Source organism: Cottoperca gobio, chromosome 5 (assembly GCF_900634415.1).
Source record: "Cottoperca gobio chromosome 5, fCotGob3.1, whole genome shotgun sequence".
In the NCBI taxonomy this organism is placed as follows: Eukaryota; Metazoa; Chordata; class Actinopteri; order Perciformes; family Bovichtidae; genus Cottoperca; species Cottoperca gobio.
The window spans coordinates 8,113,303-8,139,152 of NC_041359.1; the positions used below are offsets into that span (position 1 = coordinate 8,113,303).

The following is a 25,850-nucleotide window of genomic DNA, read 5'->3' on the forward strand; positions in this document are numbered from 1 at the left end:
TGCGGCAGTACGGATGGATGGCAGTAAACAGGGGCAGTGTTATTATGTGTCCCTTAGATAACTTCTGACCTCTCCCTATATTAAAAACCTATAAGAAGCATATACAATGATATAAATGTTCAATGGTTGTGGACCTAAAAGAGGAACACAATGCAGTTTCATCACACAGTTGTGAACAAATACAGATTCAATAAAAGATCATACCTTTATATTATGATAGAAAACTATCATAATGCAAGCAATAGCGGTGTTGCGATATATTGACGTTAATTGTAATATTAAAATGATAATATTGTGTAAATAATAGTTTGAAGAAGAAAGAAATGGTGTGATATGATTGGAAATTACAGTTGGGGAGTATTGACTTTGTAGCCTACAGGAGAAGAAGAAGAGGAAGAGGAACAGCGGGAGAGGAAAAAGCAGAGATTCTCATCTGCACACTGATAACGGGAGGAGAGGGGAGAAAGAGAGACACACACACACACAATGGTTACTGTAGAGAGCCATAGCGAAAGACACAAGGAGAAACAAACAAGAACCAGGAAAAACAGTGAGTCGTGGTGGCTGGGGCTTCTGAATACATACTGGTGTGTTGATTTAACTTTGTGTGTATCTCTGTGTGTGCTTTTGCATGTGGGCACACACCCGCTCTATCTGCCTAGCGACCCAGAGGAAATGACGAGGAGCAGCATGCTGTAATGGTTTCGAGTCGGAGGCAGACAAATATATAGAAGCAGAACATTACACACCCTAACTGAATGTTAATACTCTGCATATCGGCAGAAATCTGAAACGCTTCACGTTAGGTTCCATTGGGCTTTGTGCTTTCGCCCGTTTCATTTTCAATATCTTCCCGCCTTAGGGAGATGCACTTTGTTTTACACTGATATGCTTTTTGTCTGCTTGGTTCTGTGTCTGGGCACAGAAAATCAGCATACCAAGATACTAGTTTAATGCCTGTGTGGTTTCCAATCTCTCTGCTTTTCTATTTTTCACACATGCACATTGGAGTTCAACCAAAGCCTATGCGACAACACCCATAGTGAATGAACATTTCTGTTCCTTCCTCTAGGATCCATACATGTATTTTGCTTTATTTCATTTTATGTTTAATGCCAATTGTTTTTATTCCAAATAAACCCTATTATTGTCAGTTTAAAAACTATTTAAAACTCTCTATCTACCTTATGGTAGTAGAATACATTTCAGGACACAACACAGTCCTTGAAGAATTCACTGTAAAGCATTAAATATTCTTATTTTCCATTTTTATTTATATTGCGACAAATCATGTTTATCAAGAAACTTTTCATATAGAGCAGGTCTAGACCATCCTCTATAATTTACAGGGACCCAACATAGCATTACTGAACTGAATTGCTGAAAATTAATAAATGTAATGTACAAAGAATATCAAATTGCAGGTTGACAGACTGTTTTTATGTCACGGTGGTCATGTAGAAGCCTCACCATGCTGCCAGTATGTGACGGTGTTACCAATATATCAGTCTAACTTTAAAGCTCATTCACAAAATGAGAGTGTGTGAGACAGACACCATAAATAACCAAGACTAAATGACTGCTAATGGAACTAGAGAAGCCTTAAACAAATCACAGGAGGAAGGACAACAGGTTCATTAAACTTTTAAAGAGTTGATCCTAATGTGAGTGTAAACATGCCTCCTTAATAACTCATCTTATCCTGCTCATTTAGATTTAGTCTTTTCCTCTGACAACAGTGTGAAATATGGTAGACAATGAGAAAGCTCAGGGAGTCATCAAAGCGTTTCTTGTTGAGTACAGTATTATGCAACATATACATTTCTAGGAAATGGTCATCCTTTCTTTTTGTTTCACCTCGACCGACACTGACCAAAATCTTTAAATATTGACCTATTCATGTGCCACACAAAAGCTCAAAGGTCACCAAAGTCATCATCCTGAAGATCATGACTGACCTTAAGAAATATGACAATCAGCCATCATCATCCTGAGGCGGTTAGCGAGGCAAAATCAATCGTAGTTTGATGAGGAGACTATCTTGTCAAACAATCTGAAACAGACTTACAAATAAATACATCATTCCTGTTTATGTTATCAAGTCTGATAAACAGCACTTTAGGAAATGCAATTACTCCAATTGAGATAACGTTATTGATTTAAGAAAGAAACCAGAGATGTTCACAAAAACCCAAAGAGGAATGCTGTTTTACATACTAAGCAGGTGACATGGAGGTTATCAAGTAATGGTGCAGTTTCTGTTCTTCGCAGGAGCTCATTTCTATTGGACAGGAACTTCCTCTACTGTTCTGACAAATGATATAATCTCTGTGACACCCCCATCACGCAGAAAATGTCTCACTGTTTTATTTTTGATGCATAGCACACAAGTCTCCTGATGTGACAGATAAGGTCACCGAGATTTTATGTACGAGTGTCATTTTGTGAATTCATGGCCGTATGTTTGTGATTGTGCGTGTGCAGATGATGCTGTTTGGATGCAGGGCACACAAATATATTTGTGGCCGAGGTGGGATTGTCTCATTGCATGTCAATGAGCCCACCGTGTCACTCCTGTGTGATTAAGACAGGAAATGACACAAATCAGCCCCTTCAGCCCACAGAGACACGTAGCGAGAGATGGGGTGGCAGGGTGAGAGAGGAGGAGGGATTATTTTAGAAAGAGCGAGACTTGATGTTCTCTGATAAGAGCATGTCTGTGCTCTGGTTGTTAATGTGTGTGTGTGTGTGTCCCTACTGCTGCCAAGTCCAACGACTCCTCACAGCCGTGATGACCAGCTGAGCCCCCCCCCCCCCCCCCCACACACACACACCTCTGCTGCCTTAAACACAATTCCCCGAGGGACATGAGACTTTTTGTAACGTAAATGTTTTGTTTTTTTAAATGTGTGAGATTGTGTCTTCATCATCAGCACAGATGTTTTTTTATGTCTATATTTTGTTAAACCTATTTATCACTGTGTTATAAGGCCACAATCTGTGTGTGCGTGTGAGACCCAGTAGAGGTGACAACATCGCTGTGACTGATGAGACATTTTGTCCCTGAAGTCCTGACGAGACCGAGCTGCATCTGGAGACCACACACACATACACACACACGCACGCACGCACGCACGCACACGCGCACACGCGCACGCACGCACACGCACACACACACACACACACACACACACACACACACACACACACACACACACACTATTGTGCTCTTTTAATGAGTGTATCAGAGAACAAAGCTGATATAAATGCGTGCCATGGCCCAGCCTTTAAAAAGAGAATAAGAAATGGGCTACAGTGCTGCCATGCAGCATGCCTAATCACACTGCACACACAGCAAATGCATATTGCATACTTTCGCATACTGTACAGGAATAAAACAAACACATACATGAACATGGTTATATATGTTACACAACAACAAACAAACACACAAATGCTAATTTTAAATGTACAATATTATATATATATATATATATATATATATATATATATATATATATATACTTATATGTATATATTTTCTTTTACATGTCAATGAGCTTCACTGCATACACAAGAGGCGCTCAGAATACACAATCAAAAAACACATCCCTTACTTTTACAGTGTGGGTCTGTGCAACATAACATCATATATTATCCTGTATGTTCAAAGTGTTATTTAATGTCCTCACTGCTCCTTCAATTCTTGCTTTTTTATTTTTCATAGTCCATTTTTTGCCCTCTCATCATTGCACCTTCTCTGTTCCTCTCCTTATTTTATCCTATCTCTTTCTCTCTGACCTGTGTCACTCCTTGATGCTGTTTTGAAAGGTGATTTATCTTTGTTACAAACAGTCCCCATTTACTTTGTCTCACTTTTATTGCCCTACTCACTTATGTAGAAGTATGTGCTTGTTCCTCTTCTCGATCTTTGGATCGTTGCTATTGGTGTGTTCCCCACCAGGGGGCAGTGGCACTACACTGATGGCTCAGCGGAGGTATCATCGGGCTTGGATGGAGCTGACACATTCCCAGTAAGTTTCTGAGCAGCGGACTGAGATGCATATCAATGAGTCATGAATAATGAAGGTTCAAAAAGGAGAGCATTTTTGTTTTTAATGTGAATCTGTTGTCTTTCATTTAGTATGCAGAATTAGTCTCTTTGTAAAGAGAGGTGCGTTGACACACTCTTACGGCGGGATGGTAATTTACTCTTTGTGTGTGTATGTATGTGTGTGTGTGTGTGTGTGTGTGTGTGTGTGTGTGTGTGTGTGTGTGTGTGTGTGTGTGTGTGTGTAGAAGTGCTCACGCATCAGAAACTGTCACTCGGCTGTAATTAGGGAGAATCTCGCCTGCTCTCCTCCGACACTATTTGAATTTACCTTGCAAACATTGTGCAAATGTACTGTGTGTGTGTGTGTGTGTGTTTGTCTTTGTGTGTGTGTTTGTTTGTATGTGTAACACAACTTGTATTTACGGCTTGTTTGATCATCTCATTTGCAGCCAGTGAATTTTAAAGCTATGAGCCTATTCTGCAGGTTTTCCTTATATACACCCATTTTGGAATCAATTTAAGTTTTATTTGGTTATGTTTTAGTGTGTCCAACAAAGTGTCTGTATATGTGTGTGTTTTCATGGTAGAGTAGGAGGGAGTGTGTGTGCGTGTGTGTGTGTGTGTGTGTGTGTGTGTGTGTGTGTGTGTGAGAGAGAGAGAGCGAGAGAGAGGGCTGTGTGCGATCTAGACTGGGGATCACATTCAGCCTGGGGGTAGGTGAACCTATTGTAAACAATGGATCTAACAGAATCTAGGCCTTCACATCTCTGCCCCTGTGTGTGTGTGTGTGTGTGTGTGTGTGTGTGTGTGTGTGTGTGTGTGTGTGTGTGTGTGTGTGTGTGTGTTGTGTGTGTGTGTGTGTGAGGCCACTGAGGAACTGCAGGGCAGACTGGCCTCTCTGACCGAGTGTTTTTGTGCCTCCTCTCTCCAGGGGCTTCTTCTGTTTGAGGTGAGGAAGACGAGAGGAAGGAGGAAGAGGAAGAGGAGGAGGAGGAGGGCTGAGGTGTGAGTGGAGTGGATGCAGCCATGGCCTGTTCACACTGTCCATAGAGGAGCTACTGAGTGGGAGAGAGATCAAAGAAGACAGAGGTGAGACAACGTCCTGCGCAGAGGCACATGAAGGCATGGGAAAAAACATCTACTGCAGGATCTAATGATTATTGATTATTATCGATGAATCCGCCTTTTTCTTTTTTTATTAAAAATGTACTGTTTAGTCTGTACATGACATGTAAGAATATAGTGAAAATGCTTGCCACAAGTTTCCAGAAGTCAAGATGACATCTAAAAAGTGCTTGTTTTGTCCAACCAACAGTTTAAAACCCAAAGATAAAGGATCTGTATGGACACGAAAACAGAGAGGAACAAATACTCACATTTTAGGACCTAGGATCAGCAATTCTAACTAAAATGATTGATTCATTATCGCAATTCTTGTCTGTCAACGTTATGGTATATCGACTAAATTCATTAATCAACCAGCCGAATCAGTTAATAGTCGATCAGTGGGAAATGAATCAGGAACCATTTTGATCATTGATTATTGATGATGTGTTATTTTCTGCAAACTGTTTACTCGTTCCATCTGCTCAAATATGAGAATTAACAGAATATCTTTTAGTTTTGGGCAGTTGGTCAGACATAACAGGTTTAAGAAGTCAATCTCTCAGTCTGTGAAAGTGATGTGATGATAGATGATTTTAGCTGTTTTATTTTTGACATTTTATATATAAACTATTCATAATCTATGAATCAAGACAATAATTAATGGAATGATCAATGATGAAAATAATGATTAGTCGCAGCCCTAATCCACATATTATTATTTCTGAGCTACGCCTCGTGTTTCTTTGTAAATGGTCATGACCCATAGAGTCAACTTTTTAGTAATTATCTGCTGCCAGAAGAAAATTGGAAGAGTTAATCCTAATGTGATACTAATAGGCATAAGAGGATGCTGGCCGCATACTGTAGTGGTACCGCTGGTGAGTTAGCTATACCCATATTATGTGCTGGAAGAATATTTTTCTCAAGTCTATTCTGTTCTCAAGGTTTTTTTGTTTGACCTTTGCCAGCTCGCCTTATGTCTGTTTGAAAAGCAATATTTTTGTTTGCTGTGCTCTTCTGCCTCCAATCTTTTTTTATTTATTTTTTTGCCGGCTCTAACTAACCTCTTCTCGTGCCCTCCTCTCCCCACTTTGCTCCCTCTCTGCCCCTGTCTCCCTTTCTCAGGATGAAACTGTGGGGGAGGTCAACTTGGCCTGTGCAGGTGGCCTTCCTCGTTGCCTTGGTGATGCTTTGCGTTGACCCGGTATCCGCCGGCAGCCGTAACCATCGGGGACCGACAGGTACACCAAGGTCTTGCTCTGAACCCTCCTTCCAACACCATGAGAGGTTAATTACACTGTCTCTGCAAAGGTACAGCACATGTTCCCTGAGCCTGTCGCTGACTGAGTCATCCCCATCCTGGAGGAGGAGGGAGGGGGGGGGCAATCTGCTCTGTCCCTCAGTGTGACATAATGTAACGAGACCTCGTTTTGGGCTCGGATGCAAACACACCCTGTTTGAATGATCGAGTCCGTTTAAAAACAAATGGCACTTAAGCTGTCAGCAGCTGTCAACACAAATAGATCAGTGTGGGTGTGATCCGATCTCCTCGGAGTGGTTGCAGATATCCAGCAGTTCAGGCATGTTGTTCTCAAGCGGCCTGATTCCCAGTGGTTTAGGGTTGCTATAAAGTAGGGTGTCTGTCTCGTGTTGAAGACGCCAGAGGATCATGACCTCTAATCCTCAGGCTCCTAATTGCCACAGACATTAATATGCATAGCTCTGCAGTACCCCCTTTAACCAAAGCACCACTTCACTTATTTCTCTGGGAAATCCATGAAAAAAGATACAAACCATAACCAGCGCTGACTTCATTTAGGCCCACAAGCTCAATCTCTATCCTTAATTTCCATAAGTCATGGAGACAGACCTCCACCCAACCAACAAATGACCATATTAATATTTCACTGGGGCTGGCTGCAGAGGCAGTTGTGCTTCTTGCACCTCAACTTGTTGGCGACAACCTCCCAAGTCACCTCCTCCTCACACTTAATTATGACAATTTCTTTAATTACCCCTTGGACTCTCTACGCGCTCACTGCTCATGTTTTGCAAGGTGCCTTTTATGTGCCACAGAAATGCTACCAGCATCCAGTGTGTGCAGTGAGTGATGGTATTAGTTTCCTTTTGATGGAGAGGAGGCAGCCTGTTTACGGCAGGGACACTGCTAATTGCAGGCCCAGTGTATTTTGAAGGTCAGCACGGATGGCGGCCCCCTTCTTATTTCACTCTCGCTGAGAAACAAGATGACTCGTTCCCAAACCGACTGGTGCTTTTTATTAGAGTTTACTCTAATTGGGGGAAGTTTAGGACTTCTGAATACCAACACAGCGGTTTGAGGCTGAGAAATAATTGGCTGTACGTTATGACTACCAGATACGTTTTCTGTGTTTTCTATTTAACTGTTGTTACGGCTGCTCTGCTGGCAGGTCAGTGAGGCATTTGCTTGATTTGGTTTCCGCTGATGTACCATGTGCTGCCACATGGTGGCTCTAGAGGTTAAACAATGATCCTCTAGAAATATGTTTTTTCATTTACCTAATGTCATTCTCTTAAAGCAATCTGTCATTTTACAGGCAGTAACCAAAAAAAGAACTCTATAATGGGAATGGATGTCGACTAACCATGCAGACATAATATGACTGACAGCTGACACTTTAAAAGTGTTTGTTAAAACAAAAAAACATCTACTTTCCTTTCATTTTGTGGCTGCACTTGGGAATAACATACATAAAGAATGAGCCACCAAATGTGTTCTTGCTCACGGTTGTGGTGTCTCTATATTTTCACACGACAACCTAATTATAGCACGTTACGTGTTGGAAAACCAGTTTATGTCAGTTTTTGTTGTGTTGCATCTGACCTGCAGTTAGCAAGTACCGGATACTTCTTAAATATATAGAAATTAAATATATATATATATATATCTCAACACTGAAACATTCAGCACAAACAAATGATCATCTAATGTATTCATTACATTTATTTTATTAGCACAATATACAAAACAAGACAGGGCATTATAATATAAGGATAATGGATAGAGTTCAATTAACAATGGTGGAAATGATGCAGCAGCACAATTGTACACAAACAGTGAACAATAGAAGTACCGTTATACTGAAAGTCAACAGAGTAAAACGATGTTTAAGAACAAAACAAGCAAACAAGAACAATAATGTATTCAATACCATTTTAACAGTATCAAGGTTGTGTAGAAACATATGGAACCTATTGTCAAACATGCAGCAACAAATACTTTAGCATGCCATAAGATCTTTAATGCTTTTCATTTAATATTTTACTGTAATTCATAACAATTACACAGAGCAATTCATAAGGAGGTCACACAATAAATTGCATTCTAGGAGCTGTCAAGGTAACGCAACACAAACAATTATGCACTCCAACCTTCGGTGTTGTTGCTTTTATAAACACCAGGTTTCTCTCGCTGGTAAACTGATTGATTGTGTTCTTAAAGCTCTAAACAACATTCTCCTGTATTTTGACAATGAAATCTTCTCATATGCCCTTTTTCTTTTCTTGTTTGTAGGCTTGAAATTCGATTATCTGAGACCAGCAGTTCAGTCACTAGCTTGCAGAGGTGTGCAGAAAACTAATATTGCAACTTTCCACAGCTTGTTATAGCATGCGTAGCAAATCAAACTTTAATTTTTTGGCCTCCAAGACCAATTGCTAATCCCTGGTTCGACATACTGTTGATCACAAATGATATCTTAAATTCCCAGAAAGATACATTTCTTCATGAATTCATGAAGCGTTAGTGTGACCGATCTCATGTGAGCTCCTCACTTGGAAAAGGCTTCTGTTATACTCATGTATACTTTAAGTGTAAGCAAGCTTGTTGTAGACACGCCTGTGTGCACGTGCGTCCGTCCACGTTCATATTGTACACCAGTCCGTGCGTCCTTATCTGAGGCTGCTTATAAGATGTCTCCTCAGTGAGCACGCTTTATTGGGGATAGATTCGTAGTGCAGGAGTACTCAGTCGTAACAGCGACCTGTTATGATAATTAGCATAAAGCCTGTGGGCCTGTTAAACACTGATAATGTCAGGAGGATTGATGGGCTGCGTAGGACCAGGGTGAGGAGGAGATGGAGAAAGTGAGGAGAGTGGAGGAGGGGAAGGAAGGGCAACGAATGATCTAAAAGGGCAAATAAAGAAAAAAAGGAAGAAGGGTTGGAAAAAATAGGAGTTTCAGCAACTATGTGTAATATGCAAACATGTTGATTTGTAGTAGAGAGGATATGTGAAGATGTCTGACATGGTTTCTCACCTTGTTCCACCCAATTTATCACTGTAATCTTGCTATTTTGAGACCTACATGTGTGTTCCTACAGAGACATACAGTATGCCACTCTCCACATTGACTGATTTTCTAGATATCTGGCCTTTCATAGCAGCAGACATGCCTGTCATGTATTGACGGGGGTAAGACACAGCTTTTTGATAAATTGCACGATGCCCCTGCTTGCCTGTGTCTGTCAGAATACATCAATCGCCTGGCTAACCCATCAGTTCAAGGTAGTTTGGTTTGTTGGCTGCCCAGCTACTGTTGCAGCACCCCACCCCACCACCGTACCTCCCCCCCACTCCACCTCCCTTTTTCCTGCTGCGGGAATAAAAGCATTTAGCCATGCTTGAGAAGTCTTTTCATCTCAGCATGTGCTGGGCTCTATTACATTGAGATGGCCATAACAGAATGGTTTAAAGGCAACATTGAGACATTAGATACACTGTTATTATGCGTATATAGCTAGAGGCTGACTGCTCAACACATGAATCTTAAGCAGATGAGGGGTGAGAGGCAGCAGGGGCTGGTGGAGAGAACACAAAACTTTATCTTCTGAAAACTTTTTTTTGGTTGGTTAGTATTTAGAGTTTGTTCTAAACTAAACACACAAATCTGTGCAGCGATCTGTCTTTCTGTCTGTCTGTCTGTCTTTGGTCACTGACCACAGTGTCAGCCCCCCCCCCCCGGCCTTCACCTACAAAATGTCACTCAAAGAGACAAGTACCAACCAGAAAGAGACTCAAAATGACCATATAGAAAGAAAAAACAACTACAAAGAGATGCAAAACCGCTGCAAAGAGACTCACAAAGAGACTCACAAAGAGACTCACAAGACTACAAAAGAGGCAAAACAACCACAATGAGACTTAATCTGACCACAGAGACACAAACCAACGATACAAAGAGACACAAAACAATTTACGAAAGGAGGCAAAACAACCCAAGACAAAAAAATATTTCAATAAGACCAAAACAATTCAATATTGACACAAAATGACCACAAAGAGATGCGTAACGACTACAAAGAGTCACAAAACAACTTCAAAGAGACGCAAAACAACAACGTTCTGTGTCTTTCTCCTGTGTGGGAGAGATGGTGGGGCCTTCTGCATGTCTGTGCCCAGGGGCCCACTGTCTCATACTCCGCCCGTGTAGTCAACCCACCACTTGGGTCCAGCTAAACGTCATCATGTTAGCATTGACAGTGTTAGCAGCTGTGCCTGCGTGACACAGACTCACAGGCTAGTAGTCTTGTTGAATTAAATATAAAATGCCAAACTGCGTATTGTAATTCACTACAAATAACACGTGAAAATATGTTTATTGTATACTAAAATGATTAACATCGCAGTATGAGAGCCTTACAGGAGTGTTTGCTATAAAGACTAGAAATTGCGTTACACTTTGTGTTTCTGGTCAACAAGAGTGGGCGGTTTCTTCTCCCACATTAAATATATTTTGGCTGTAAACTCCGTATGGCTCTAACCTCTATTGATCGGTTACATACCTTGCTGAAGGGTATAATTCATAGCAATGCTGATCATTCGAAGATTTACATCTCTGCTTCAGAACAGGCCCACACGTACAAGCTCACAAACACAACATTAAGACACACAGTAAATTACTGCTCAAATTCACATATCTACCTACCTTTACCAAATGTTTCACAAATGAGTTCAGTGTTGTCCTGCACATTATCATTGGTGCAGCGTGATAAAACTTTTCTCTGCATGGGCGAAAATGCCAGCTGCCCATTATTAAAGCAGAAAAGGCAATAATATGAAGGTCAGGATGCCATTGGTATAAAACACTAATGTCTAACTAAGGCTTTTATTACTGCTCACAGCCTGTGTTATTCTTTACTTTCATTTATAACCCTAACCCTAAGCACATAGAAATGTTGCCACCTCGTCACTGGACCAACAGCAGTTTCTGACTGTCAATTAGTTTGACTTTGCTCTTGATTCAGAAGCTGAGAGCAAGACCACAAACTCAATTTAATATAAGTGATAAATTATATCTATATTTCATTTTCTGAGGTGAAAGAAATCAATATTTCGAGATATGATGTGGTCTTTAAGATGAAAGTAGCTTATTTGTGCACGTCTGAAGAAATGAATAGTTTCTTGGGGCTTCAGGATGCACACGCAGTGATCATGTCTGCACTCACACTTGGAAAGGCATCTGGCCTCACGCACAGGAAAGTGGGCAATAGACCACTCATGATTTTATTCCAGTGAATAATGATAGTTACAAGGCGACGAATCATCATCAATATAAAGAAAAGAGTTTCTGCATGCAGTTTAGTGCGCTATGATGATGAAGGCCACATCGGAAACACGCTGAAGATGTTTTGAACAGGCTGACCGTGAAAGAAAGGCATTTAGAATATTTGCCTAAAAGGAACTTGGGCTCTTACTTTTTTTCATTAAGCTGGGACTGTGAACCACAATAACACCCATCAGAGGCCCTCCAACCTGCCAACCAGCTATACATCACACCAGCCTGAATTTACCTCATACTGCTTTATACTTCATTAGGATTCAAATTAGCATACGAAGCTGGACAATGAGGTCCTGGTAGATTATTATCTCCAACTGCTCACAAACATCCTCAGAGTTTTTCAGTTTGGAAATACAAACAGGTCTGGTAGAGGCAATAAATAGAGGAGACCTGTGAATCTTCTGACCTCATTATGCCAGCAGGAGGCGAGCCTCTCTTTCTTCTCTCGGCCACCTGTGTGTCACTTCTCCTCCTGTATGACTCCCTCTCTCTCTTTCTCACTAACACGCTGCCTATTTGTGATGCGTGGAAGCCGATTGTCCAGTCTTACCCAGTCACCGCTCTGCACTTACAGTGGAAATCATTTGTACTACAGAGTAACAATAATTAGGGCATGAGTCTGATTAAAACAAAGGCAATTTGATTGTTTTTAAATTAGATTTTCGCTTTTTTCCCCCTGTGCCTTAATTGGGATTATTACGGTTATAATTGAGACTGCACTGTGAGTTTATGTACCATTGCGTTGGATTCAATTTGACTTTATTACTTTATTTTTATCAGTAGATATAGGCTATATGTATTTGTGTGTGCGTGCGTGTGTGCGCAAGGTGGTAATCCGGCAGCTGCTCCAGCCTCAAGAGAGCCTGAGACAGAGGAGTGAGGGAAATGAAAGTGGAGGGATGATAGCGGAGGGGCGCCCTCAGAGAGCCCAGGATCATTGATGGGGCTCTCTGGAGAAGAGAACAAACAAACTTTAAATCAGAAAGGATGAGAGGGGCCATGGCCTGCAGAAATGGAAACCTCTACAGAGTGTGTGTGCACTGTGTTTGCCGCTGCGTGTGTGTGTGTGTGTGTGTGTGTGTGTGTGTGTGTGTGTGTGTGTGTGTGTGTGTGTGTGTGTGTGTGTGTGTGTGTGTGTGTGCGTGTGTGTGTGTGTGCGTTTTTCAGTCTGCCTGCAAAGCTCATTCAGCTGAGCATGAAAAGTTTTGGAGTCTGGGTAAAGTCACGTACATAAATGAAATCTGGGCTTATGGTACAGTATAACTAAGGTTTTTCCAGGGCTGTAAAGAGGCTTATAGGTAGTAATGTCGCCAGCAGGGTTTGCTGTGCTCGGGGAAACGGTGCCAGAGACTCTCAGGAGTGCACAACAAGCTTTGAGAGGGAAGATAAGGCAGCTGGAATCTGTTCAGAAGCCATAAGCAAAGATTAGATTTACTAAACATTTTCTCCCAACAATTGTTGTCGGCGCGTATTTTCGCTTCAGGTGGCCACAAAACCTTCTTTCTAAGAGATTCATGGGTGCTGAGTGAAATACAACATTAGCATAGACATTGTACAGAACACACTTCCAAACATTAACATACAACATAAGCCTATTCACACACTATCCTCACAGCATCTTAATGCTGTTGTATGTGAAGAGACCATACACGAATACATGTGGCAGATGAAATTATGTTAAAATATAAACTGCGACAAAGCATATTGTGTCAGTAACATCACACACACACATTTTGCCTCAGCTTTGGGTTAGTATTTACTTTAATATCAGCGTGCCCTTCTGTCCCATTACTGTTATTATTAACCAGACCAAGGTCCCCACGGAAGTGTGAAGAAAATCCTGGGAGATTAGACGCTGTTTGTGTGCTGGAGGTGTCAGGTGAAAAGCAATTATCCCCATATAAATGATGGCTTTCAGGATTACAAGCATGGACACAAATGCAGAGAAGAACACCTACATATGGAGATAAAAACATAAAAATGTGAATGCAGGTGCACACGTGCAGCCATCCACACATACAGACACACTGCATGTACATACACACCTATATACAGTATATATTCAGAAACATACACAGACATGGCCAGAACCCATACAGATATAAGTATCTTATGTATCCTCCCAGTGAGTTAATTTATAAAATGTGCATGTCTGCTGTTTACTTAGATCAAGTGGTAGTATTATGTCTGAAAAGAGTCAAAAGAAATGATTATTTTTTCAACAGTTTCCCCCCCTGCACACAATGACAGTGTCTCTGTGTCTAAGTTAATGAGGGCACTGTGCTGAGAATAAAAGCAAAGTATTACTAAAGAGTGTTTACTTATGAATCAAAGAGTATGAGACTGGAATAAATTGAGGAGTTTATACAAAAGTAAATAATTCAGCAGATTTGCTTAATCCTCAGAGAAGCTGCTGCCGTGTATATTTGATTGTTATTTGCAGCGCACATTTATTTGAATTTAAACTCAATTTTTTTGCAGCAACAAACCGTCAACACACAAATAAGCCGCCATAAAAGCCTATGAATTTCTACTAAATAATCCCCCTCACCTCTCCTTTTTCTCTCTCTCTCTCTCAGTCTCATACCAGGTAAAGCAGGGGACATGTGAGGTGGTGGCCATCCATCGCTGCTGTAATAAGAATAAGATTGAGGAGCGCTCTCAAACCGTCAAGTGTTCCTGTTTCCCTGGGCAGGTCGCTGGCACCACCAGAACCAGACCCTCATGTGTGGAAGGTAAAAGCTCTACAACTCTGTGTGTGTGTGTGTGTGTGTGTGTGTGTGTGTGTGTGTGTGTGTGTGTGTGTGTGTGTTTGTGTGTATGTGTGTGTGTATCTTCATATATCCCAGTGACATATCTGCAGCCCCACAATCCAGATCATTTCCCAAAGGTGCAAATGTAACCACACAATAAGACATCACCATTTCGAGTATTGGGTTCCAACATGCGTGTTCCTTTCTTGTAAACATATGTTGATAAACGGTATTGAAAGCCAACACGACTGGTTGTAGTAGAGCTGCTCATCGTCCAACAGTCGACTGTAAGTCTGGTTGTACTGGTCAGCTGCAGCTGCAGTAAACTCTCAAAGCCTTAATATTTCTTAAATTTACTCTGAAGTAATATTACATACTAAAAGTATGCTGTATATTAACACTTCATTAACCCTTGTGTGTAAAGAGTTGCTCTTATATCATTAGAGAACAAAATGTTGTTGTTGTTTTTTTACAGTCTGGGATATGTCGATGAGTAGGAACCACATTGATTTGATGCATTTGTGCAGGAAACCAAGAAATATGGCTTTCAATGTGAACATTTTTGTCCTTAAGGCTCTGTCTGTCTTTATTTTGGAGCACACTTTATTATGAAGATATTATAGGAGCTCAGCTTCAACAAGCATGTTGAAGTCTCTTTTGGAAACCTCGCGAACAATAGAATTCCAAATGATGTTTTGTATGTTTGGCTGCACAAAAATGTTGTTGTAACGATCAACACACTGATGAGTCTGACTGGGTCAAACAGGCTAAAAATGTTTTTAATCATCTTGCATCATTAAATTTGCTACAAGAATCATCTCACCTGAAACAAATCATTACCCGATTCAGTACGACATCAATAAATGAGTTCCTTGCAGGAAGGATTAATAGGTTGCACTTTATTTTAAATTGCTGCCAGGTTAGAATCCTGTGTGGAAATTGATTTTCTTGTGGCACAAAACAGGAGGACACTGCTCTTCTTCTAGCACAAACAGCTAAACCTTTTAGAGATGGCTGGTGAGCTGATGGAAAATGACACCTGGCCCTTCAATCCTTCTTAGCAAAGCCACACAGTAAAGAAAGCCGAGGGGCGAGACGGGGAGAAGATGAACACATATCAAAAAGGAGAAACAATAAAATGTCAATATAAATTGAGAACATGGATAAATGTCCACCATGGTCTCCTTTGTTTATAGTAATCATACCAATATGTCACAGGTCATTTAAAAGTTGTTTTAATACACATACACACTTTTGAAAAGGGGTTAAATAGTATGTTTTTCAGTGTATACTTGGGATGAAGTAAACTGTACATCTCTGCTCCTACAGTTTGAGGGTCATCATGTCCCGAGCAGATCATGTAACATGAAGAGTTAAAACCACTAATGCAGGTAATGGAGGCCCAGACATCAGTGTCTCCTTGCCTCCTCATTCCCTCGTGTTGTATGAAAGGAGAAGCAAATATACGACAGCTGTCGGCCAAAACTGCCTCAGCTTTAAGACGGGAAATTTAAACTGCATTTTAAAAGGCCTGATTTTATTTGGGACAGCATTCCATTTCATTTCTAGACGGGCCACTTGAGTATACGACAGATGGTGATGGAGACAGCATCTTCTTCTAATCTCTTTTATATGTCAAGACATAAGAAGACATTGACACAAGGAAGACGAGCGGCTGCTTTGTGGAAAAATAATGGGGATCCAAATAAAGAATATTAAAGAATAAGGAACATAACATTTGGGTGATAACCCAAGCATTGGCAGGAGGGACCTTTTGGGCAGTGGTGGAAGAAGTGTTCAGATCTTTGACTTAAGTAAAAGTAGAAATACCACAGTGTAAAAATACAATGTTATAACTTAAAGTCTTCAAAATTAAAACTTAAGTAAAAGTACGAAAGTATGAGCATCAAAAAAATAATCAAAGTAGTAAAAGTAAAAATAGACATTATGCAGAATGACCCATTTCAGAATCATATTCCTCAGGATATTTGACTATTGTTGTTGATGCATTAATGTGCTCATCACTTTAATGTCACAGCTAGTAAAGGTGGTAAAAATTAAAAGTATTAATTACTTGACCTATACAAATATATCATACTTTATTAGTTCATTTTAAATTTGTATTAATAATCTAAATCTGCATAATACCCAAAGCTGTCAAATAGATATAGTGAGTAACATACTCACGTAAAGTACCTCTAAATTGTACTTGAGTAAATGCACTAAGTTACATTCCGTCGCTGGCTTTGGAGAAAAAATAAGTATGTAATAATAATAATAATTGAAAGAAACACATGTAAAATGTATTTGGTACAGAAAAAAATGAAGATATTATTCAAGGAATTCTGCTCACAAATACACAGCAAGCATATATACATGTATACGTGTTTGTGTCTGCTAATGCATGCTGTATGAGCGTAGTGTTGTTTTCATAGACCTTTGTTCCACCCGTTTGTCTGCGCCGCGAGCTCCTGCCCAGCAAGAAACAAGCCGTGTCACTGACCCCTATCATCCACAGACACTCCGCCGAGATCACAAACACACACTCACAGTGATGGCCAACCCGAGCCAATCACACTGTATTAGCCCCCTACCAAAGTTGTCTCATACGTGAGTAGAGTCAGTGAATCTCTGAAGCACACGTTGTGTTCCAACTGTTAAGGTCAGCCGGGGGGCGGACACTGAGTCCACACTCACACAGTGCGGGATGACTCATAAAACCTACATGAATACAGACTTTGATGAGACGTGTGGACAAAAGATGAAGTGATGTATTTCCAGTGATGTAAACTTTTTGGAACTCATTTGGTTTGTTTATTTCCAATGAAAATTGAGTTCCAGCACATTATCCCGTGAATGTAGTAAAGGAATGATATGGTAATTATCAAGAGGAAAATAAACAAGATACAAAGACACCTCATCCCCCCTGCCCCAGCTTTAGTTTGTTCACTTCTATTGACACACACACACACACACACACACACACACACACACACACACACACACACACACACACACACACACACACACACACACACACACACACACACACAAGAAGAAATTAAACTTATTTATCTTGGTAAATAAAAACTAAAGGTTAATTAACCTGACAAACATTTTTGTTTTTTTGTGTATTTAGGATTCACTCGTGTTTAACTGTTGTGTTTTGTTGACATTGGCTTCACCTCCCCATTGTAATAATTATTGCAAGACATTGTGCATCATTTTTTCTTTTATCTTGTGACCTTATTAAACCCAATACGTAGAACAAATATGTTGTGGTAACATTTCTCTTCCCCACAAACTGATTTAATATATATTTAATATTTAAAATCTGTTTTGAGTTATACATATACTATATCTACATAGTGAAGTTGCTAGAGAGATAAAACTCTGTTAGACGTCTTATGAACAACTCCTGATAGAAATCCATTAGACTTATTTGGCATTTGGGAGAATATAAATTCGTGTCCACAGAACCCGAGAACATACATTCTATTATATTCACCATGCTTTACAGCTGGGGTCTCAGAGACCCTCCAAAAAAGGAATACATCATATTCTGTAGTGAACACGTCATTAACAACCCCAAACCACAACATTTGGGGTTTTGTTGTTATTTGCACCCTAAACTGCACACTTTCACTTTCGCTTTTTAGTTTTACTAGTGAGTAAAATCTCATGTGTTTGTATTTCAACGTGAATCACTTCGGACTTCCTGTGCCGCAGGCATGTACTCGAAGTGTCCAAGCACCTTCCATATTCAGTAATCACAGCTATCCACATAGCACCTGACGTACCGCCTCCATCCAGTGTGTTGTTATGTCTGCATGCGGCCAGTAGACGGTGCTTTTCCCATTCAAATGACTCAGTCACAAACATACCTTCTAGATCATTTCAGCACTATTTTCACCCAATAAAAGTAGATTTGTTGTTTAACCTCTTTGATGAGTTCCTAGATGGGAACAATTGCTTGATAATGATAAAATCAGGCAACCATAGCGAAAATGATTGGCTTTGTAATGAAAGCCGGGATAAATAAGGATTCATGTGAAGCTTTGCTAACTTCTCAGAATAGGCATTGCCCTGATGCTTTGCTTTTGTTTGTTCACTTCTCCTTAAAGACTTGGTATAGTTTGCTAAGAGGAAGGAACGGCACTGATGAGAAGCTAATAGACTGTCTGGTTATTACTGCTTTATTGAAAGTCATTCAATGATAAATTATTTTTGATGGTCTTAATCACTTTTCCTCTTTCTCCCTCACAATATCTCTCTCACACACACACACACACACACACACACACACACACACACACACACACACACACACACACACACACAAACACACACACACACACACACACACACACACACACACACACACACACACACACACACACACACACACACACACACACACACACAGCTTAGTTCCTCCATCACACCAGTCATTAGGTTTTCTAATTTCCCTGACTCTCACCACCTCTCACTTCTAAATCCAGTGCTCAGCAGCACTTACCTCATGAGTCATGCTTGTCCTGTGAGATCACAGTTACAACAGATCTCACCTCATCCAATACTGTCTTTTGCACATAAACACACATCCATGCACACACACACATGCCTGCTGCTCTCACCTTTTAGGCTTGAGCACTGATGGAAAGAGACAAACTCCTCTCCGTAGCCAGCCCTTGTAGAAAAGCCATGGTGTAAATGGAGTTACATTATTGATGCCGGCTCAAAGAGGAGTAAATGGCAGCGGGTCCCATTACTGGCTGCTGCAGCACGGTGGGGCCCGTTACTGTGAGACTAACTTCTTCAAGCGAACTCCATTCCTCACAATATTCTTTGATGGAAGAGTTAATGTTGTCAATAGTAAGGTGATTTGGAAAAATCAGAGTGTGAAGAGTTTTTAGAGGTAGAATTAGGGGGGGGGTCTCCAAGCTGTTTCAGGGGAGGCTCAGTGAATTGAAATGAACACATATTACATTAGTTATCAAAAGAAGATCACAGAGAATAGTCTAAATGTAAATGATTTGGTTGGAGATCATTCAGAGAATCTTACTGTTTTTCCCACGTTCGTTCCCAGAGTCAGAAACTAATACATGCCTTTAACCTTTAACAATGTGTCACAATTAATTAACCTCTATGCTTTTGTTGTAAGTAAATTACTAATGTATTAAATGAATGCAGTGTAGATAAAGAGGTACAGCATTTGTGTCAGAAATGTGGAGTAAAAATAGAAGAGAAATGCTCAATTTAACTATAAACACCTCAGAATTAAAAGTACAGTACGGTTCTGGACTGAGAGTAAATCTTTTCTGACTATCAGTAAAAAAAGGCTTTAAATGTTTCCACAGACACTGTCATTAAAGTGTTTGCTGGAGAAAGACAGGGAGCATAGCAACCTGATAAAAACAGTGTATGAGTGGATTTAGTTGGTGTGTTATTTGCTGAACGTTTCATTACTTGGCAAATAAATCCAGTTTGGTGTTTCGGGACACATCGACCTGCTGTTGTTTACCGTAATATCTGCTTTATAATATCAAGCTTTTGTCATTTTGTCTGTTCCTGCATATGTGTGTAACTGTTCCCCGTGTTTTTCTTTTCTGACAGTTTTTCCACTCCACTTGTGTTTTCTCGTCATGCATACCTGGCTGTGCTGGCATGGCTGCGTGAGCCCTGGCAACAGAGATACAGTGTGTTAGTAAATCATCGTAGAACGAGATGGATGCCTCTCTCCAACTGCTTCTGCACTCCACGATCACTGAGTGGAACAGTTACAATGCCTGAGGGTATCCATAATTCTGGGTCCATCCCCAACTTCTTGTTTGTGTGTGTGTGTGTGTGTGTGTGTGTGTGTGTGTGTGTGTGTGTGTGTGTGTGTGTGTGTGTGTGTGTGTGTGTGAAGGTTCATCATATATCCTTTAAATAATAATGACCTGGGAGCAAGGGCACAGGACTGCTTGTTATTGTGCTTTTACACCCGACACTTACTGCACAGTGGGGAATGCATACATGTACAAACAAAAAACACACAAAGGCATATATGTACACAACAGGCCCATGCACACATGCTAATGCACAGACACACACAGATGCAAAGTAAAAGTAAACTCCCTGTTGCGGTTTAAGTGAGTTGAGGTGGTGCCTTTGTAAAGTATTAATGGGCACTCTAACAGATGTACGCCTGAGTGCACATACTGTATTAGTACGCCCTACCTTACATCAAACAGGCTACGTCTGAAAGATACAATGGGATACATAGTCAATGAATTCACTTTTTTTTTATATATCAAAGAATAATCTATTATTCTTTATCATGTGGCTTAACATGAAAGGGTTAGAGGTGAAGAAGGTCCCTTTGAACGTGCATAGTAGGTGGCACATTCAATTACATCACATGAAATACCTTTTCTGTTTCTTTGTTGGATGACAGAATAAGTCGGCTGATCTGATGACACGTTTCCTGCCTTAGTGTGTTCCACAAAAGAAATTATTGAAGGCTTCATTTGCAAAAACAATGTTTCCTAAATCGTGTATTTTCTTTCTGTGCAATCCAGAGAATGTCAATCAAACTAGTGTTGGGTTGATTTAATGAAATATCTCAATTTTAAAATGTTCCTACATCTTTTTATTAGTTTTTGTTATTGTGCACTAAAGAGAATATCAATCAAACTAGTGTTGGTTTATTCCTTTTAATAATAGCTTGTATCTGGTTTAGCAATTGATGTCTTTGTATATTTCACGGATGGAATATTATTCTTAACATAGTGTTAGATATACCAGATTGATTTAAGCCTGTTTTTAGTCTTTTTAGGAGATTAAGTATGTGAATTTGCATTTGCACATTTTTTCCACCCAGAACGATGCTAAATATCAAGTTCAGTGTTTTTGCATGGCGGGGTTTTAAAGGTGAATACACCCTTGTTAAATACCTGCAGAGTTAGAACACGTTACACATTCTGACAAGTGTTAAGTGGTCAATAACAAAGCATGGCATACAGCAAAAGGTAACACTAATTTAGCATACAGGCTCATATTTGGTCAAAGGAGTTTCAACATTACATCCATTATGTGTTGAAGGTGGCAGAATAAACATGTGGATGAGTGGTCCTGCAATTTCAACTTTGACCACTTGATGTCACAAACATTACAATGACAAGTCAGAGGTTGTGTTGGGATGAATGCTCATCCAGCTGACATACTTGTGCTCACACACACACACAAACGTAAATGAAAGGCTGTGACCATAACAGGCATAACGATGAATGACATTTATCAGCATTGCGCTAGATTGACGGCATCAGTAGGAGGAGAGACAGAGCTGTAAGCGGCCTTGGGGCGTGAAAGCTCCGCAGAACTTATTTAGAGAATCCCAGAAACTAGACGAGAACCTGGGGAATAACATAGCCTCAGTCTCCTGTGTTGCCTAATCACCTGTACTTTAGCAAAGCACTGTCTAGACGTTTGCCCTCAGCTGATCCCGCTCTGAAAGTTAACTTAAACTTAAAAGAGAGTCATTTTGAGTGCAGATTCCATTGTAATGAGCTGATAACTGTGATGAAATGTATGCCTGAGCGGTAAACCTCTTTTAATTAGGATATGCACCTTTGGTGAATATAAATGTAGAATCTTAATGAGACTGATGCAATTAGAGTACGTCGGCTGAGTGGTAGTTACACACATTTCTTTTTCCTGGAGAATACATTTCTCTTTTAAGAACTTGGCAATGATTAATTTTTACGTTTACTTGTTGAGCATTTAAGTGGGAATTTCATCGGGAAAGTGTAAAGCCGTCAATGTCAACTTAGCTCAATGAAAAGCGACTGAGCCAATAATGCTTTTCAAGTATTGCCATGAGTCGGCCAACATGACAAAGTGTTGGTGAGATAAGAATGAATGAAAAGTTCAACATTTTGGGAAATATGCTTTCTAAAAGTTGGATAAGAAGGTTGATACTACTCTCAGGACTGTGCAGTGAATATGAGTCTAGCCTAGCTTAGCATAACTGCTGGGAACAGTGGGGAAACAGCCAGCAAGGTGTTGTGGTTTTACAGGGGACATTTATGAAACTACAACTTCTAAGTTTAACATTTTGTTTTTGCCAATCAACGAACGATATATAACGTGTTAATTAGCGATTTTTAGAGGTGTGGGTAAGTGGACCGTGTTATCCTTTGGACAGAGACAACCGGCTACTAGTGGGAGCTTTGTATTTACCGCACAGAATGGAATTGATCTTCTCATCTAACTCTTGGTAATGAAGATAAGATAATATAGTACACATATTGTGTACATATTTTCCCAAAGTGTTGAACAATTACTTTATTCCCACAGTGGGAATCAAATCCTCTACTTTCAGAAACAGTCATGCACAAAGATGCTTTCTCTTGAATCTTGAATGCATCACAGCTGGTGAATCTAATTAGCAGCCAACACCAGTCTCTGCCACTGGTGGAATATAAGTGAGTACATTTACTCAAGTACTGTTCTTTTGAGGTACTTTATTTGCGTTTTTGCATTTTTCTTTCTTAACTTTATACTTCTACTCCAATACATTTCAGAGACAACTATTGTTCTTTGTACTCCACTACATTTACAGTTTACTTACTTTTCAGATTTCATCCCCTTACTGCCCAGTAAAAACGCATCTGATGCAAAGTTGACTTTTTAGAGATACTTCACAGCTATGCTACAAACGATATATATGATGATCTTATACAATGTGATATATTGCTGTAGATTAAACTACCCAACAGTATATAAAGGAGTTCAAACTAGCACAACCTCAAACATCTACAGCATTAAAATGCAATAAGCACAAAACATTATATTCAATAGCATAACACTGACAAGGAACATCTTACTGCACAAGGATTACTTACATTCTTTTTCTTAAAGGTCCCATATTGTAAAAAGTGCAATGTTACACTATAAAGCAGGTGTAGGTGCTATATATAAATACTGTGAAAGTATCATATACTTAATCCACAGAGAAATGCACACAGCCCGTATTCAGAAACTCTGCCTTCAAAGGAGCCGTCAGCGATGTCACGACTTTAAATAATATATTAATATAGATAGAAACAGTCATTTCCCGGCTGCAATGACGGTGACAGCGTAGATATGAAAGACTCTGAAACACTGACCAATCAGAGCAGAGTGGGCTTTTTTAAACTGAGTGTTTCAGACAGACAGTATGAGAAAAATAATGTGTTCTTTGATCATTAAAACATGTAAACATGTTCTAGTAGAAACCCAAAATACAAATATAAACCTAAAAAGCAGCATAATACGTATGTCTCCTTTAAGTAAGGTTTTGAATGCAGGACTTTTACTTGTAGTGGAGTGTACCAGTGTAGTGTACCAGTGTAGTGTACCAGTCAGTGCACAGCTCCTCTGCACTGCCACAGAAAGAGAGGCGTTGATCTCAGAATGAACTAGTGCACACACTAAGTACCTCTGTAATCTTTTTTATCATTGACCTGTTGAGGCCTGTCTGTGAGTGCTATCCGACCTCTGAACTATCCATGACATCACAAGCTTTGTACTGGCTCTTGTGCATTTTCCGACATGACTGGCAGGTGCTTCAGGGGTCATGCCCGCCTCGCCCTCCCAGTATAACATGAGATGAGCTGCAGGGAACGCTAACTCCATAATAGCACTCACAGGCCATGCCCATTAGCTCTAAATAACACTGTTGCTCTGTAAAGCCCCATCGTCGACACCATAATGATCACATTAACGAGCATTACACAGCCATTGGTTTTTAGAACCGCTTACTGCCACTGAGCTCACGCATCATAACCATTGTGCTTAACAATAAGCCCTGTGATACCTGTAAGTTTTACTGTGATAACTAAGCGTTGCCTTTATTCTTCCCTCCTATACGTGTTACTTTGCTGCCTATTTCGGCTTCGGTTCTAACTCACCTTCACTCTGTTCTATTAGTTTAATATGTTCCTTTCTCTGTTGGATTCGCTGAGATTCATGCTCAAACAGTCTCGTTCCTCCAAACCCTTCATTCTGTGCCTTGCAGCTTTGTCTTCCTCCCTCTCCCTCTTCCCTCTCTTTCACTCAGCAGTGTTTTTTTCCTACATGATGCTTGAGAGGATTTGTCCATGTTCATTTGCATTTCGCAGTTGAAAGTCAATTTTCATGCCATCAATACCATGTCATCTCCTCCCTTTGTTGGAAATAATAGTCACTAGTGATCAACATATCTTTCTAAACGCCATCAATCCGCCAGTTAAATGAAGTTGGAAAATGGGAGTTCTCTTTGTATCCCTCTCTGCATCCACACATCCAGACAGGAGCATGGTTGGATGCTGAGTTAGGAGAGAGGGACTTGAGTTATTCTCAGCTGTCAGGCTGTCTCCTGTCTAGACAGTGGGTCAGATGATCCAGAAGATTTGAGTGTCAGCTGCTAAGACATGAGAAAACTTTGGGTGTCAACACTGGATTAAAAGTAGATCAGACAAAGTTCTGAGGCTGTGTTTTATTCGATTTCTTGCCCGTGGAAATACAGCAAGCTCTCACTTCATTTTATAACATTTTGATACAATAAGGGACATTTGGTTTCACTCAATAAAAAAAAGCAGACAACACTTTCTATATTTTAAATTGCATGAAATGTACGAGAGCTTGCAGAGAGCATTTTTGTTCCTGCAAAAACTATACAATGGATCCCAAACATTAGTGTCTCAAATACTCGAGAGAAGATAGCATTAATTGATAGCATTGCTTCATCATAATCCTGTTCTTGGAATAATATGCTTTGGCTAATTGTCTAAATGTGCATTGTGTTTTCGCTGATTATACCAGAAATAAAAGGGAAGTTAGGCAATAAGCAGTCATTTCATTTAAATAAAAGGAATGACTCATATATTTTCATAAATGCAAATATTCACCTCTGAATTTTATTCCAACACTTCTGCCCTGTTAGAACATCAGCAGCGTTATAGGGTAGCCCCATCTTATTGGTTATATCCAGTATAGTTTAAGGACTTTTATCAGTCATTGCTGCCTAGTTATGACATTATAATCTTATCATATTTCCCCTGTATTTCTATCTTCTTTCATTTTTGTCTCCTGCGGTGGCCAGATTTACACATTCTGCGCATGCTTTAAGATCCTGATTAAAATGAAAAAAGGTAACCGCTATACATTTAAGCTTTTCACAGTAATCATATTACAGATGAAAAAACACACGACTGCTCAGAGATACTGTTTGTTTAAAGAGAACCACAGTGTTTGTCACAAGTGCTGCGCTGATCCCACTGCAGTCCCAGCTGCAGGATCAGCACCATGGACAGCGCTCGTGACATTTACAAC

General features: G+C 40.1%; 1 protein-coding gene across 2 annotated transcripts in view; it reads left to right on the forward strand.

Moving 5' to 3' along the window:
* tafa4b (TAFA chemokine like family member 4b) overlaps positions 1 to 25,850 on the forward strand; it is a 37,310-nt gene that overhangs the window by 8,325 nt on the left and 3,135 nt on the right. Inside the window, exons 2-5 of one of the 2 annotated variants that reach the window (XM_029432104.1) lie at positions 4,986 to 5,143; positions 6,287 to 6,402; positions 14,340 to 14,350; positions 14,456 to 14,495. In XM_029432104.1, coding sequence (XP_029287964.1) covers positions 5,073 to 5,143; positions 6,287 to 6,402; positions 14,340 to 14,350; positions 14,456 to 14,495 — 238 coding nt within the window. In that variant the 5' untranslated portion in view covers positions 4,986 to 5,072. Of the gene's footprint in view, positions 1 to 4,985; positions 5,144 to 6,286; positions 6,403 to 14,339; positions 14,496 to 25,850 lie in introns of both variants that reach the window. The other variant, XM_029432103.1, reaches the window with a different exon arrangement.